This window comes from Aotus nancymaae, unplaced genomic scaffold, assembly GCF_030222135.1.
Source record: "Aotus nancymaae isolate 86718 unplaced genomic scaffold, 86718_ANA_hifiasm-v0.15.2.pri h1tg000006l, whole genome shotgun sequence".
NCBI classification, from domain to species: domain Eukaryota; kingdom Metazoa; phylum Chordata; class Mammalia; order Primates; family Aotidae; genus Aotus; species Aotus nancymaae.
The window spans coordinates 90,662,362-90,678,504 of record NW_026988417.1 but is presented as its reverse complement, the minus strand read 5'-3'; the positions used below and the strand labels follow the sequence as shown (position 1 = coordinate 90,678,504).

Here is a 16,143-nt window from a genome sequence, read left to right as displayed (position 1 = left end):
ATGAAACAGGAACTATTAGAACTGATGACACAGAAATACAAAAGATCATTTAAGGCTACTGTGAACACCTTTACTCATGTAAACTAGAAGATCTAGAGGAGATAGATAAATTCCTGGAAATAGAAAACCCTTCTAGATTAAATCAGGAAGAAAGAGAAACTCTGAACAGACCAATAACAAGGAGCAAAATTGAAATGGTAATTAAAAAGCTACCAACAATTAAAAGTTTAAGACCAAATGGATTCACAGCTGAATTCTATCAGACATTCAAAGAAGAATTGGTACCAATCCTATTGATGCTATCCCACAAGATAGAGAGAGAGGGACTCCTCCATCTGTTATTCTATGAAGCCGGTATCACCCTACTGCTAAAACCAGGAAGAGAAAAAAAAACAAAAAAACTAAAGACCAGTATCCCTGATTAACCCAGATGCAAAAATCCTCAACAAAATACTAGCTAACAGAATCCAACAGCATATACAAAAGATAATCCACTATGATCAAATGGGTTTCATACCAGGGATGCAGAGATTGTTTGACATCTGCAAGTCAATAAGTGTGATATACTACATAAATAGAATTTAAGAAAATCACATGATCATCTCAATAGACACAGAAAAAGCATTTGACAATATCCAGCATTCCTTTATGATTAAAACCCTCAGCAAAATCGGCATAGAAGGGACACACCTTAAGGTAATAAAAGCCATCTGTGATAAACCTACAGGAAACATTATACTAAACAGGGAAAAGATGAAAGCATTCCCCCTGAGAACTGGAACAAGCCCAGGATGCCCACTTTCATCACCTGTACTCAATATAGTACTGGAAGTCCTAGCCAGAGCAATCAGACCAGAGAAAGAAATAAAGGGTATCCAAATTGGTAAAGAGGAAGTCAAACTATCACTATTTGCTGATAACATTATCATTCACCTAGAAAACCCTAAAGATTCATCCAAAAAGCTCATAGAACTGGTAAATGAATTCAGCCAAGTTTCAGGATACAAAATTAATGTACACAGATCAGTAGCTCTTCTATACACCAACAGTGATTAAGCTGAGCATCAAATCAATTACTCAACCCTGTTACAATAGCTTCAACAAACAAACAAACAAACAAAAAACGTAGGTATATACTTAACCAAGGAAGTGAAAACATCTACAAGGAAAACTACAGAACACTGCTGAAAGAAATCATAGATGACATAACCAAATGGAAACACATCCTATGCTCATGGATGGGTAGAATATTGTAAAAATGACCGTATTGCCAAAGCAATCTACAGATTTAATGCAATTCTCATTAACATACCACCATTGTGCTTCACAGAACTAGGAAAAACAATTCTAAAATTCAACACATGGAATCAAAAATAGCCCACATAGCCAAAGCAAGACTAAGCAAAAAGAACAAACATGGAGGCATTATGTTACTTGACTTCAAACTGTACTGCAAGGCTATAGTCACCAAAACAGCATGGCGCTGATATAGAAATAGGCACATAGACCAGTGGAACAGAATAGAGAACTCAGAAATAAACCTGAATACTTATAGTCATCTGATCTTTGATAAAGGAAACAAAACATAATGGGGGGAAAGGACACCCTGTTCAACAAATGATGCTGGGATAATTGGCAAGCCACATGTAAGTGAATGAAACTAGATCCTGATCTCTCACCATATATAAAAATCAGCTCAAAATATATCAAAGACTTAAATCTATGACCTGAAACCACAAAAATTCCAGAAGATAACATTGGAAAAACCCTCCTAGACATTTGCCTAGGCAAAGACTTCATGACCAACAACTGAATAGCAAACACAACAGAAACAAAGATAAATAGATGGGACTTAATTAAACTAAAAAGCTTCTGCACGGCAAAAGTAATAATCAGCAGGGAAAACAGACAACTCATAGAGTGGGAGAAAATCTTCATGATCTCTACATCTGAGAAAGGACTAATATTCAGAATTTTTAAGGAACTCTAATCAGCAAGAAAAAAACAATTTCATCAAAAAGTGGGCAAAGGACATGAAAAGACAGTTCTCCAGAGAAGGTATACAAATGGCCAAGAAACATATGAAAAAATGCTGAGCATCACTAATTGTCAGGGAAATGCAAAGCAAAATCACAATGTGACACCACCTTACTCCTGCAAGAATGGCCATAATAAAAAAATTAAAAAATGTTAGATATTGGCATGGATGTTGTGAAAAGGGAACAGTTTTCCACTGTTATTGTGAATGTAAACTAATACAACCACTATGGAAAACAGAGTGGAGATTACTTTAAACACTAAAAGTAGATCCACCATTTGATCCAGCAGTCCCACTCCTGAGTATCTACCCAGAGGAAATAAATCACTATATGAAAAAGATACTTGCAGATGCATATTTATAGCAGCACAATTTTCAAATGCAAAAATATGAATGAGCCCAAATGTCCATCAATCAATGAGTAGATAAAATGTGATATATATATATATCTCCCATGGAATGCTGTTCAGCCATAAAAAGGAATGAAATAATGGCATTAACAGCCACCTGGATGAAATTGGAGACCATTATTCTAAGTGAAGTAATCCAGGAATGGAAACTCAATCTCACTCATAAGTGGGATGTAAGCTATGAGGACTCAAAAGGTATAAGAATGATAAAATGGACTTTGGCAACTCAGGGAAAAGAGTGGGATGGAGGTGAGGGTACAGTGTACACTACTTGGGTGATGGGTATTCCGAAATCTCAGAAATCACCACTAAAGAACTTATTCATGTAATCAAATTACACCTGTTTTCCAAAAACCTATTGAAAGAAAAAAATGTTAGTAATAATCATTACTGATGATGGTATAGGAATAAAGTTTAAACTGTATGTTGTTTCACAGTTTTACAATCCCTGCACTTAATGTGATCAAATGGAAGTTTATACCTCAGTTTTTGAAGAAAGAAAACCATTTTTTATTAGGTTACAGATGAAAAGATGCCATAAACAAATAATTTTTAAACTTTGTTTCCATGGCACAATACTTTCAAGATCTGGGCCTTCTTCCTTAGAATAGATGTGATTAGTAAAAGATGCTATGGTAGTGCATTTTGTACCAGGCTGTGGTTCTTTATTGTGCTTGAGAATCATCTGTGGGGCTTGTTAAAAATAGATTCCCGTACTCAACAAGATGCTGATTCACTGGGTCTAAGATAGGAACTGGGGGCTATGTAATTAATTATATAATTGATATTAAGGTGGGTTGTCTGTTGGTCACAATTTGGATAAACAGGATGAACATCACAGCATTTTCAATCTTTGCCTAGGTTTGGTCTCCTCAAAGTGTTTTTGCCTTATTTATAATGTCCATAAGTGGAGACCTGCTTTTCAGTCAGTTCTCACAGACTTATTTTGGAGCTTATTTCTAAGTGGCTAAACCTAGCTTTTTAGAAGCAAAGACCTCATTTGATTGCTCTATGTTATTTTAGTGAAGGAAAGTTCAGTAACATTAGGATTTTTACAAAAAAGCAGAAGAAAAAAAGTATTTCTTGAAAGGATTCAAGATTTCATTTGTCCTTTTATGCAAAATAATCTTCTTAAGTTGAAGTATATTCATTTATAATTCACATGTAATCTTTTCCCTATGATCCCCAGTAGTGACACTTATTCAACTGTTGTAAATAGTAGAAAAGTAATTCTGGTTTGTTAGTCACTGATCATTTTGACCATGTTGGCCTATATAGCATTCTCACTTTATGTGCTCCTTCACTTCCTATGGTTTTAGTTACTTATGGTCAACCACAGTCTGAAAATATTAAATGGAAAAATCAGAAGTAAACAACTTGGTTTAAAATTGCATGCCATTCTGCATAGTGTGATGAAATCTCTCAACTTCTTGCTTTGTCCTGCCTGGTAGGTGAAGCCCATTAGTCACTTAGTAGCTGTTTTGGTTATCAGATTGACTGTTGGGGTATTCTAGTGCTTGTGTTGAAAGCCATTATTTTAACTAATAATGGCTCCAAAGTGCAAGAATAGTTATACTGGCAAGTTGGATACACCAAAGAGAAGTTGTAAAGTGCTTCCTTTGGAAAAGTGAAAGTTATTAACAATAAGGAGAGAAAAATATTATATGCTGAGGTTGCTAAGATCTGCAGTAAGAATCTTCTATCTGTGAAATTGTGAACAGTATTTGTTAGAAGTGTTCTATTTTATTATTAATTATTATTAATCTTTCTGTGCCTAAAATATGTTAAACTTTATCACAGATATGTATATATGGAAAAAAAAAATAGTGTATATAGGCTTTTGTATTATCCTCAGTTTCAGGCATTCATTGGGAGACTTGGAACGTATCCCTTGTGGATAAGGAAGGACTACTCTATAGGGAGAAGAAGGATACGGCATATCTGTATAGTTCCAGAAAATAGGATGACACTATGTATTTGAAGTTATGCTCTCCCTATTTCTGTATTTACTGCATATTTTGTGGGTTTATATAGCCACAGAATTCTGTAGAAGTTTCTTTTCTTCTGAACTTAACTTATTACAAGTTGATAGATAAATATAATCTTACAGATCATTGCTGAAGTGCATGTTTTCTACTAGCCAGCAAATGATGGTGTAAATCTGCTCATTTGAGCCAAAGTGACATGCATTTTTGCATAACATTTTAGAATCTAATCTATTTAAAACAAAAGATACTTCTGAATTAGTTTCTTGTAAATATTTAGTTTCTACTAAATTTTTTTCAAACTATTATCAGGTTTAAAAAAATACATAGGATTTACGTATTTTATTATAATTAGAAATGGCTGGCCAGGCGCAGTGGCTCATGCCTGTAATCCCAGAACTTTGGGAGGCCAAGGCAGGCGGATTGCTTGAGCTCAGTTCAAGTAATCTGAGGGGAACCGAAGACCAACATGGCAAAACCCATCTCTACCAAAAATACAAAAATTAGCCAGGCCTGATGGTGCATGCCTATGGTTCCAGCTACTCAGGAGGCTGGGGTGGGAGGATTGCTTGAGCACAGGAGGGCAGAGGTTGCAGTGAGGTGGGATCACGCCACTGCACTCTAGCCTGGGTAACAGAGTGAGACCTCATCTCAAAAAGCAAAAAACAAAAACAAAAAATAATACTTAGAATTGGCTAATACACTTATTTGGAGCCACATTATTTTCAATAGGAACCCATCATCAAATTCATAATGTAGTCAGTGAAAATGTAGGATTCAATTCATTCATCCATCCATTCTTCTTGCAAATATTAACTGAACCCTACTGTATTCCAGATACTCTTCTATACTCTAGAGATATGGCAGTGAGTAAAACAGATAAATAAAATAATCCTGTCTTTCTGGAGCTTACAGTATAGCAGAAAATCATATTTTGGATAGTAATAAATGATAAGATTAAAAAAAAGGCAAAGAAGGGGACATAAATTGTTTGGAGGTGGTGATAAAATTTTAGATTAGGCGGTCTGGAAATGACTTATTGAGAAGGTGACATTGGGTAGTGACCTGATTATAATGAAAGAATAAGCTGCAGAGAACATTTGAAGCAGAGAAGGCCCCTGAAGCAGATATATACCTGATCTGTTTGAGAAAGAGATGTAGCAAAGTGAATGAGGGAGAGAGTAGTAGGAGATGAGGTTAGAGAGGTAGTGTGTATATGTGTGTGTGTGTGTGTGTGTGTGTGTGTGTATGTGTACGTGTACTTCAGACCATATTAAGGATTTGTTTTGTGTTCTGAGATTGGCAACCACTGGGTAGGTTTGAGAAGGGGAGTGATATAATCTGACTCAGATTGTGGAACAGCTTCTTCACTGGCTCCTATGTCAGTTGATTGAAGATGGATAAGGATGGAAACAGGGGACAGTTAGGGGACTTTTACAATAATTCAGGTAAGAGATGGTGGTGCCTTTGATCAGAGTGGTAGTTGTGGAAGTGGAGAGAAGTGGTTGGATTCGGAAGTATTATAAAGATAGCAATAATAGGATATAATGATATAACTTCATTATACATTTAATTTGTAAGCCAGTTAGTCAATTAGTAAATCAAGGAGTAATTCTGTCAGACAAAGAAAAATAGTTTAAGTATGTATGAAGCAGAAGATTTGAATCTACCATCATTTTAGTATTTAATCATGTGAAGAATTGGATAATTTTTTCTGAGCTTTATCAGTAGAGGGCAGCAAAGTTTCAGGTAGTCTGTTTTCAGGTTCGAGGGCTGTTTGCTAAGGAAATTTTTTCTTTTCTTTCTTTCTTTTTTTTTTGCTGTTCTTAAGTTTGTTCCAGCTTGCCTTTTAATGAAGTGCTTTGGTAATATTATATAGGAATTCACTTAAGAACTCTGTGGCTGTGGTTCAGATATTTAGCCAACTCTTGCGTTAGGTGCTATAGAACCTATCTTAATAAGAACATGTATTTCTTTTTGTGATTTAGGGAGTACCAGGGCCTGGAAAATATGACATTAAAAGTCAATTTCAGAAGACAGAAAGTATGACACAAAATGCAAATGATGCATCCCCTGCTTTTCTTTCTCAATCCCAGGTAATGGTCTTTAGCCATTTTCATATATAAAGTCTAATAGGCATAGTGTGAAGCCAGCAACACATTCGATGATGTTTAAAGATTATTAGAAGAAAAGTGATATTTAAGCAAATTGGAAGTAGACATGGTCTGGGAAAAATATATTGCCAAAAACGTGGGTAAAATGAAGTGAAATAAAATTAGAAATATACAGATGAATATTTTAATAGAAACATCTATTAAGCATTTTCTATTAAGCAAATTTGTATATATTAATGTTCAATTCAGTTTATAATAAATATCTTCTTTAATCTGTTTTAAAATATACTTTGCCAATGAATGTGTGGAGTGTTAACATGTAAACTATATAAGCTTGACTGTGACCTTCATTAGTGATACAACAGTCATAGAATATATTTTGCAGTAACCATTTCACATACTCGCAGGAATATACTAAGAGGACTTGAAGGTATCTAACATATTTGTAAGGTAAGACAATTATAATACTAGCAACTTTCATTATGTGGCAGTCTCCAGACCAAAGTGATTGTGATATTTATCTGCCTATGATATGTACAGCTCTGATTATCTTATTTAACTTGGGAAGATTATTAACCTTCGGGTGACTATAGACGACTACTTTGATTTTATTGTACTTAAAAAGATACTTCCTTGGAGACAAGTGGATAGATTGCAGGTCTATTTGGAGATAAAATTAATATGACTTTTTAATGGGATAGATGTTGTAATGAGGGTCTGGGAGGAATCAAGAATGAATATTAGATTTCTTGCATTGAGCAACTTAGTGATACTTAAGGTACTATACGAGATGGATGTGGGGAGGAGAGCATATTTTCTCTGTGTGTATGTGTATGTGTGCACACACCTGGGCATTCATGTGCATGTATGTTTGCCCTTGATTTTTTAAAAATACTATTTTTACAAATAAAATCTCAGATTTTATAATATTACTTTTACTCTGATTTATAGCCCTAACTTTACATCACTTGACACCAATCATATTTTAAAATATATTTTTATTACTAGAAAAGAATATGATATCAATTTGACTTAAGGGCATAATGGAGAAAAGAATAATGGCTCTGCAGTAAAAGATAAGGAGGAGTTAAACAGGATAACTTGCTAGGGGTAGTGTTAATGTTTATTTGAATATGAATAGATATATATTAGTGATTATGATAGAAAAAGAAATAATGCAATTAACAAAGTATATTTAGAACACAAAATTTCTGGTTTGTAGGAATAAAGACAGATACATTTCTGAGATGCTTATTTTAGTCATTGATTTAGGAGTTGCCTGGCATTTTATCTAAATGCATTGAATTGCCTTATATCTTCAATTATTAATTTTAAATACATAATATTTCCTTTATGACAATGGCTCTTAACCCTGGATGCACATTTAGAACACTAGAGGAATTTAAATACATTCTGATACCCATGTGACAACATGCCCTTTGCTCTTCCTTTCAGATATTGATTCAGTTGGTTTATAATGGGGCCTAAATAGCAATATATGTATATATATATTTTTTTCCTTTTTATTTATTTATTTATTTATTTATTTTTTATTTTATTTTATTTTATTTTTTTATTGCATTTCAGGTTTTGGGGTACATGTGAATAACATGCAAGGTTGTTGCACAGGTGCACACGTGGCAGTATGATTTGCTGCCTCCCTCCCCTTCACCTATATCTGGCATTTCTCCCCATGCTATCCCTCCCCAACTTCCCACCCCCCACTATCCCCCCTCCCCCCCAACAGACCCCTGTGTATAGTGCTCCCCTCCCTGTGTCCATGTGTTCTCCCTGTTCAACACCCGCCTATGAGTGAGAACATGTGGTGTTTGATTTTGTGTTCTTGTGTCAGTTTGCTGAGAATGATGGTTTCCAGGTTCATCCATGTCCCTACGAAGAATGTGAACTCCTCCTTTTTGATGGCTGCATAATATTCCATGGTGTATATGTGCCACATTTTTCCTGTCCAGTCTATCATCGATGGGCATTTGGGTTGGTTCCAGGTCTTTGCTATTGTAAACTGTGCTGCTATGAACATTCGTGTGCATGTGTCCTTATAGTAGAACGATTTATAATCCTTTGGATATATGCCCAGTAATAGGATTGCTGGGTCAAATGGAATTTCTATTTCTAGGTCCTTGAGGAATCGCCACACTGTTTTCCACAGTGGTTGAACTAATTTGCACTCCCACCAACAGTGTAAAAGTGTTCCTATTTCTCCACATCCTCTCCAGCATCTGTTTTCTCCAGATTTTTTAATGATCGCCATTCTAACTGGCGTGAGATGGTATCTCAATGTAGTTTTGATTTGCATTTCTCTAATGACCAGTGATGATGAGCATTTTTTCATATGTTTGTTGGCCTCATGTATGTCTTCTTTTGTAAAGTATCTGTTCATATCCTTCGCCCATTTTTGAATGGGCTTTTTTGTTTTTTTCTTGTAAATCTTTTTTAGTTCATTGTAAATTCTGGATATCAGCCCTTTGTCAGACGGGTAGGCTGCCAAAATTTTTTCCCATTCTGTTGGTTGCCGATTCACTCTATTGACTGTTTCTTTTGCCGTGCAAAAGCTGTGGAGTTTGATTAGGTCCCATTTGTCTATTTTGGCTTTTGTTGCCAATGCTTTTGGTGTTTTGGTCATAAAGTCCTTGCCTACGCCTATGTCCTGAATGGTTTTGCCTAGGTTTCCTTCTAGTGTTTTTATGGTGTTACATCTTATGTTTAAGTCTTTAATCCATCTGGAGTCAATTTTAGTGTAAGGTGTCAGGAAGGGGTCCGGTTTCTGCTTTCTGCATATGGCTAGCCAGTTTTCCCAACACCACTTATTGAACATGGAATCCTTTCCCCATTGATTGTTTTTTTCAGGTTTGTCAAAGATCAGGTGGTTGTAGATATGTTGTGTCGCCTCCGATGCCTCTGTTCTGTTCCATTGGTCTATATCTCTGTTTTGGTACCAGTACCATGCTGTTTTGATTACTGTAGCCTTGTAGTAGAGTTTGATGTCTGGTAGTGTGATGCCTCCCGCTTTGTTCTTTTTGCTTAGAATTGACTTGGCTATGCGGGCTCTCTTTTGGTTCCATATGAAGTTTAAGGTGGTTTTTTCCAGTTCTGTGAGGAAGGTCATTGGTAGCTTGATGGGGATAGCATTGAATCTGTAAATTACTTTGGGCAGTATGGCCATTTTCACGATATTAATTCTTCCTAACCATGAACATGGAATGTTTCTCCATCTGTTTGTGTCCTCTCTTATTTCGTTGAGCAGTGATTTGTAGTTCTCCTTGAAGAGGTCCTTTACGTTCCTTGTTAGTTGTATTCCTAGGTATTTTATTCTCTTTGTAGCAATTGTGAATGGCAGTTCGTTCTTGATTTGGCTCTCTTTCAGTTTGTTATTGGTGTATAGGAATGCTTGTGATTTTTGCACATTGATTTTGTATCCTGAGACTTTGCTGAAGTTGCTTATCAGTTTCAGGAGATTTTGGGCTGAGGTGATAGGGTCTTCTAGATATACAATCATGTCGTCTGCAAATAGAGACAATTTGACTTCCTCCTTTCCTAATCGAATACCCTTTATTTCTTTTTCTTGCCTCATTGCTCTGGCTAGAACTTCCAGTACTATATTGAATAGGAGTGGTGAGAGAGGGCATCCTTGTCTAGTGCCAGATTTCAAAGGGAATGCTTCCAGTTTTTGCCCATTCAGTATGATATTGGCTGTCAGTTTGTCATAAATAGCTTTTATTATTTTGAGATACGTTCCGTCGATACCTAGTTTATTGAGGGTTTTTAGCATAAAGGGCTGTTGAATTTTGTCGAAGGCCTTCTCTGCATCAATTGAGATAATCATGTGGTTTTTGTTTTTGGTTCTGTTTATGTGGTGAATTACATTTATAGACTTGCGTATATTGAACCAGCCTTGCATCCCCGGGATGAATCCTACTTGATCATGGTGGATAAGCTTTTTGATGTGCTGTTGTAATCGGCTTGCCAGTATTTTATTGAAGATTTTTGCATCTATGTTCATCATGGATATTGGCCTGTAGTTTTCTTTTCTTTTTGAGTCTCTGCCGGGTTTTGGTATTAGGATGATGTTGGTCTCATAAAATGATTTGGGAAGGATTCCCTCTTTTTGGATTATTTGGAATAGTTTCAGTAGGAATGGTACCAGTTCCTCTTTGTATGTCTGGTAGAATTCGGCTGTGAAACTATCTGGGCCTGGGCTTTTTTTGGGTGGTAGGCTCTTAATTGCTGCCTCGACTTCAGACCTTGTTATTGGTCTATTCAGGGTTTTGACTTCTTCCTGGTTTAGGCATGGGAGGAGGCTACTGTCCAGGAATTTATCCATTTCTTCCAGGTTTTCTAATTTATGTGCATAGAGTGGTTTGTAATAATCTCTGATGATGGTTTGAATTTCTGTGGCATCTGTGGTGATATCCCCTTTATCATTTTTTATTGCATCTATTTGGTTATTCTCTCTTTTCTTTTTTATTAGTTTGTCTAGTGGTCTGTCTATTTTGTTGATCTTTTCAAAAAACCAGCTCCTGGATTTATTGATTTTTTTGTAGGGTTTTTCGTGTCTCTATCTCCTTCATTTCTGCTTTGATCTTAGTTATTTCTTGTCTTCTGCTAGGTTTTGAGTTTTTTTGATCTTACTCCTCTAGCTCTTTCAATTTTCATGATAGAGTGTCAATTTTAGATCTCTCCCTTCTTCTCATGTGGGCACTTATTGCTATATATTTTCCTCTAGAGACTGCTTTAAATGTGTCCCAGAGATTCTGGTATGTGGTGTCTTCATTCTCGTTGGTTTCGAAGAACATCTTTATTTCTGCCTTCATTTCAGTGTTTATCCAGTCAACATTCAGGAGAAAGTTGTTCAATTTCCATGAGGCTGTGCGGTTCTGGGTTGGCTTCTGAATTCTGAGTTCTAACTTGATTGCACTGTGGTCTGAGAGACTGTTTGTTATGGTTTCCGTTCTTTTGCATTTGCTGAGGAGTGATTTACTTCCAATTATGTGGTCAATTTTAGAGTAGGTGTGATGTGGTGCTGAGAAGAATGTATATTCTGTGGATTTGGGGTGGAGAGTTCTGTAAATGTCTATTAGGTTTGCTTGTTCCAGGTCTGAGTTCAAGTCCTGGATATCCTTATTAATTTTCTGTCTCGTTGATCTGTCTAATATTGACAATGGTGTGTTGAAGTCTCCCAGTATTAATGTGTGGGAGTCTATGTCTCTTTGTAAGTCTTTAAGAACTTGCCTTATGTATCTGGGTGCTCCTGTATTAGGTGCATATATATTTAGGATCGTTAGCTCTTCTTGTTGTATTGATCCTTTTACCATTATGTAGTGTCCTTCTTTGTCTCTTTTGATCTTTGTTGCTTTAATGTCTATTTTATCAGAGATGAGAATTGCAACTCCTGCTTTTTTTTGCTCTCCATTTGCTTGGTAAATCTTCCTCCATCCCTTTATTTTGAGCCTTTGTGTATCCTTGCATGTGAGGTGGGTTTCCTGGATACAGCACACTGATGGGTTTTGGCTTTTTATCCAATTTGCCAGTCTGTGTCTTTTGATTGGGGCATTTAGTCCATTTACATTTAGCGTTAATATTGTTATGTGTGAATTTGATCCTGTCATTTTGATGCTAGCTGGCTGTTTTTCCCATTGGTTGATGCAGATTCTTCATTGTGTTCCTGCTCTTTACCATTTCGTGCATTTTTGGAGTGGCTGGTGCTGGTTGTTTTTTTCTATGTGTAGTGTCTCCTTCAGGAGCTCTTGTAAAGCTGGTCTGGTGGTGATAAAATCTGTGAGTACTTGCTTGTTCACAAAGGATTTTATTTTTCCTTCACTTATGAAGCTTAGTTTGGCTGGATATGGAATTCTGGGTTGAAAGTTCTTTTCTTTAAGGATGTTGAATATCGGCCCCCACTCTCTTCTGGCCTGTAGGGTTTCTGCTGAGAGATCTGCTGTGAGTCTCATGGGTTTCCCTTTGTGGGTAACCCGACCTTTCTCTCTGGCTGCCCTTAGTATTTTCTCCTTCATTTCAACCCTGGTGAATCGGATGATTATGTGCCTTGGGGTTGCTCTTCTAGAGGAATATCTTTGTGGTGTTCTCTGTATTTCCTGGACTTGAATATTGGCCTGCCTTGCTAGGTTGGGGAAGTTTTCCTGGATAATATCCTGAAGAGTATTTTCCAGCTTGGATGCATTCTCTTCGTCACATTCAGGTACACCTATCAAATGTAGATTAGGTCTTTTCACGTAGCCCCCTATTTCTTGTTGACTCTGTTCATTCCTTTTTACCTTGTTTTCTCTAATCTTCCCTTCTCGTTTTATTTCATTGAGTTGATCTTCAACTTCTGATATCCTTTCTTCTGCTTGGTCAATTCTGCTGTTGAAACTTGTACATGCTTCACGAAGTTCTCGTGTTGTGTTTTTCAGCTCCATCAATTCACTCATATTCCTCTCTAAGTTGTCCATTCTCGTTAGCATTTCATCAAGTCTTTTTTCAAGGTTCTTAGTTTCTTTGCATTGGGTTAGAACATGTTCTTTTAGCTCACAGAAGTTTCTTATTATCCATTTTCTGAAAGCTGATTCTGTCATTTCATCACACTCATTCTCCGTCCAGTCTTGTTCCCATGCTGCTGAGGCGTTATGCTGCCTTGTAGGGGGAGAGGTGATCTGGTTTTGGGTGTTTTCATCCTTTTTGCGCTGGTTTCTTCCCATCTTTGTGGATTTATCCGCCTATGGACTTTGTAGTTGCTGTCTTTCTGATTTTGGTAATTTTAAGTCTGCAGCAGCTGAACTCATAAACCCCCTTTTCTTACCCCCAGCTGTTCTGGCCCAAGGGGGTAGGGCTTTATGCTTTTCAGCTGTGTTGCTACCGTCTTCCCTGCCCACAAGGTGGCAGTCTAGTCACACTCAGCCTGCAGAGGCTTCGCTGAGCTGCTGTGGGCTCCGCCCATCTTCCCTGTGAGCTTCCCGGCAGTCCTGTGGGTGTAGTTAGAACTGCTTCCGCTATGCTGGCCTGCCCCTGTAGTGACAGAGTCTCTGTAGTGGCGGGTTGTCTTGGTTACGGAAAATTGCCCCGGAACTGCAGGGTGTTTCCCGATGGACGATGCCCCTCCCCCACAGAGCTGTACCATCCCGGGTTCAGCCATGTTTCCAGAGGGGCCCTTTTTGTCCGGTAATCTCTTGGCTTGCCTCCTTGCCACAGCTCCCCTTGCTGGCCCAGAGGGGACACTGTCTCGTTCACTTTGTTCAAGGAGCTGCTGCTCCCCGCCCCCCGTGCAGGCCGAGCGGTTGCTCTGGTCCAACCAGCAGCGCTGGGAACCCCGGGAGCTTCTCCGCCTGTGAATCTCCTGGTCTGTGGGCAGTTAAAATCCGCTGCCCTGTGTGCCGCTGCGTCAGCTGAAGCAGCGGCTCTGAGATTCGTGGCACTCCCTTGCCCGGGGGTCTCCTGGCTTTGCTCCCTGCTTCAGCTCCCCTTTCTGACTCAGAGGGAACTCTGTCTCTCTCACTCTGCATAAGAAGCCACTGCCCCCCGCTCCAGGGCGTTGGCTGAGCGGCCACTCCACTCAAACCAGCGGTGCTGGCGACCCATGGGGCTTCTCCTCCTGTGAATCTCCTGGTCTGTGGGCAGTAAAAATCCGTCTGGAAATGCGGCGTCCACTCACCCTCTGCGCCTTCTCTCGGAGCTGCAATCCCGACTTCCTCCTAAGCGGCCATCTTGTATAGTAATAATCAGCAATATATATATTTTAATTCCTCAAGTAATTCTAATATGCAGCCATGGTTGAAAATTATCATTACATAAGCATTATACTTAGCATCTAAAATAATAAGATAGTACTTAGAAAATAAATTTGAAAGTCCTTTTTGGTACTTCCAGTAATAAATTTTTATTTTGGTAGTGTTAATATTTACCTGCTTTACAAAACTCAAAAGAACATGTTGTACTATTTTTTTGCATAAGAAAAATGGAAAAATAGGAAAACATACACGTAACTATTTGGCTATATAAACACAACGAAGATAAACCAGAAAACAATGATGTTAATTATCTACAAGTGATGGTGAGGAGGTAAAGTGCAAGCACTGGCATATTGCAGTTTATTTGTACTGGCTTGCAAGAGCCAATTGTTAAGTTTCTAGTAGTTTTGCAGGCTGGTTGACATTATGTTGGTAGTGTGAAATTAGACATTGCTGTGGGTATATTTACACCATATAAATCAGCAAATGTTGCAAATTGATACCTTTCTGTCCCAAGAGGCACAGCATCCCTTGGGGTAGAAGGCAAACAGAGAGAGTCACACTTCTTTGACTACACTTCAAAAAGTAAAATAAATCAGTAAGAATGGGAAAAGTTAAAAAAATAAACTGAAAGCAAATGTAAATAAAGAAGCAGTTTTATTTTAAATGAATGCCATTAACTACACTGAAGGAGAAAAAAAGAAGGAATAATCCGGGTAACCATAGTATTTGACTATATCAGTCTTCAATGGGGGCTGGGATTGGAGGGTGAGTGTGCCATGAATGTAAGAATTGGAAACAGGGCAGGTGCGGTGGCTCACACCTGTAATCCCAGAACTTTGGGAGGCCGAGGTGGGTGGATTACTTGAGGTCAGCAGTTTGAGACAAGCCTGGGCAACATGGCAAAAACCAGTGTCTACTAAAAATACAAAAATTAGCTGTGCATTGTGGCACGCACTTGTAATTCCAGCTACTTAGGAAGCTGAAGCACCAGAATCTTCTGAGCCTAGGAGGCAGAGGTTCTAGTGAGTTGAGATTGTGCCACTGCAGTCCAGTCTGTGGGATGCAATGAGACTCTGTCTCAGAAAAAAAAAGAATTGGAAACAAATTCTGAATGATTTTTTGTAGGTTGGTTTATTGGGTTGGTATGTGTAGAGCAATTATAAAATTATCTTAGATATATTACAAGTTTGAGCAAAAAAATTGGTATTCTGAGGTATGGTTTTCATTGTTAAGGAAGGTACATACATATATGGATTGGAGGAGGTGAAAGAGGACCTTGTGGGATAGATTTGAATTGAAGGTTTTTGTATGAACTCATAATTTTATTATTATTTTATTTTAGTTTTTTGAGATGGAGTTTCGCTCTTGTTGCCCAGGCTGGAGTGCAAAGGCGCGATCTCAGCTCACCACAACCTCTGCTTCCCGGGTTCAAGTGATTCTTCTGCCTCAGCCTCCCGAGTAGTTGAGATTATAGGCATGCGCCACCATGTCCCACTAATTTTGCATAAGAAAAATAGGAAAATAGGAAAACATACACATAACTACTTGGCTATATAAACACAACGAAGATAAACCAGAAGACAGTGATGTTAATTATCTACAAGTGATCGCCAACCTCAGGTGATCCACCTGCCTCAGCCTCCCAAAGTGCTGGCATTACAGGCATGAGCCACCACGCCTGGCCGTGAACTCATGATTTTTAATATATATTTATATGTATGAGTATATGTATATATATGTGCACATGTAAATGTATATGTGTTCCTGTGTTTATGTATATGGGTATATATGTATGTATGTGTTTCTCTCTCTCTCTCTCTCTCATTCTCTGTGTGTGTATATGTCCTTGCTCTG

At 37.9% G+C, this 16,143-nt stretch overlaps 1 protein-coding gene across 1 annotated transcript in view; it reads left to right on the top strand.

The window, feature by feature from the left end:
- Positions 1-16,143, top strand: part of STPG2 (sperm tail PG-rich repeat containing 2) — a 1,129,165-nt gene that overhangs the window by 162,526 nt on the left and 950,496 nt on the right. The window contains exon 5 of the mRNA XM_064369406.1: positions 6,422-6,529. Within this exon, the coding sequence (XP_064225476.1) occupies positions 6,479-6,529 (51 nt within the window). The 5' untranslated portion in view covers positions 6,422-6,478. The remainder of the gene's footprint in view (positions 1-6,421; positions 6,530-16,143) is intronic.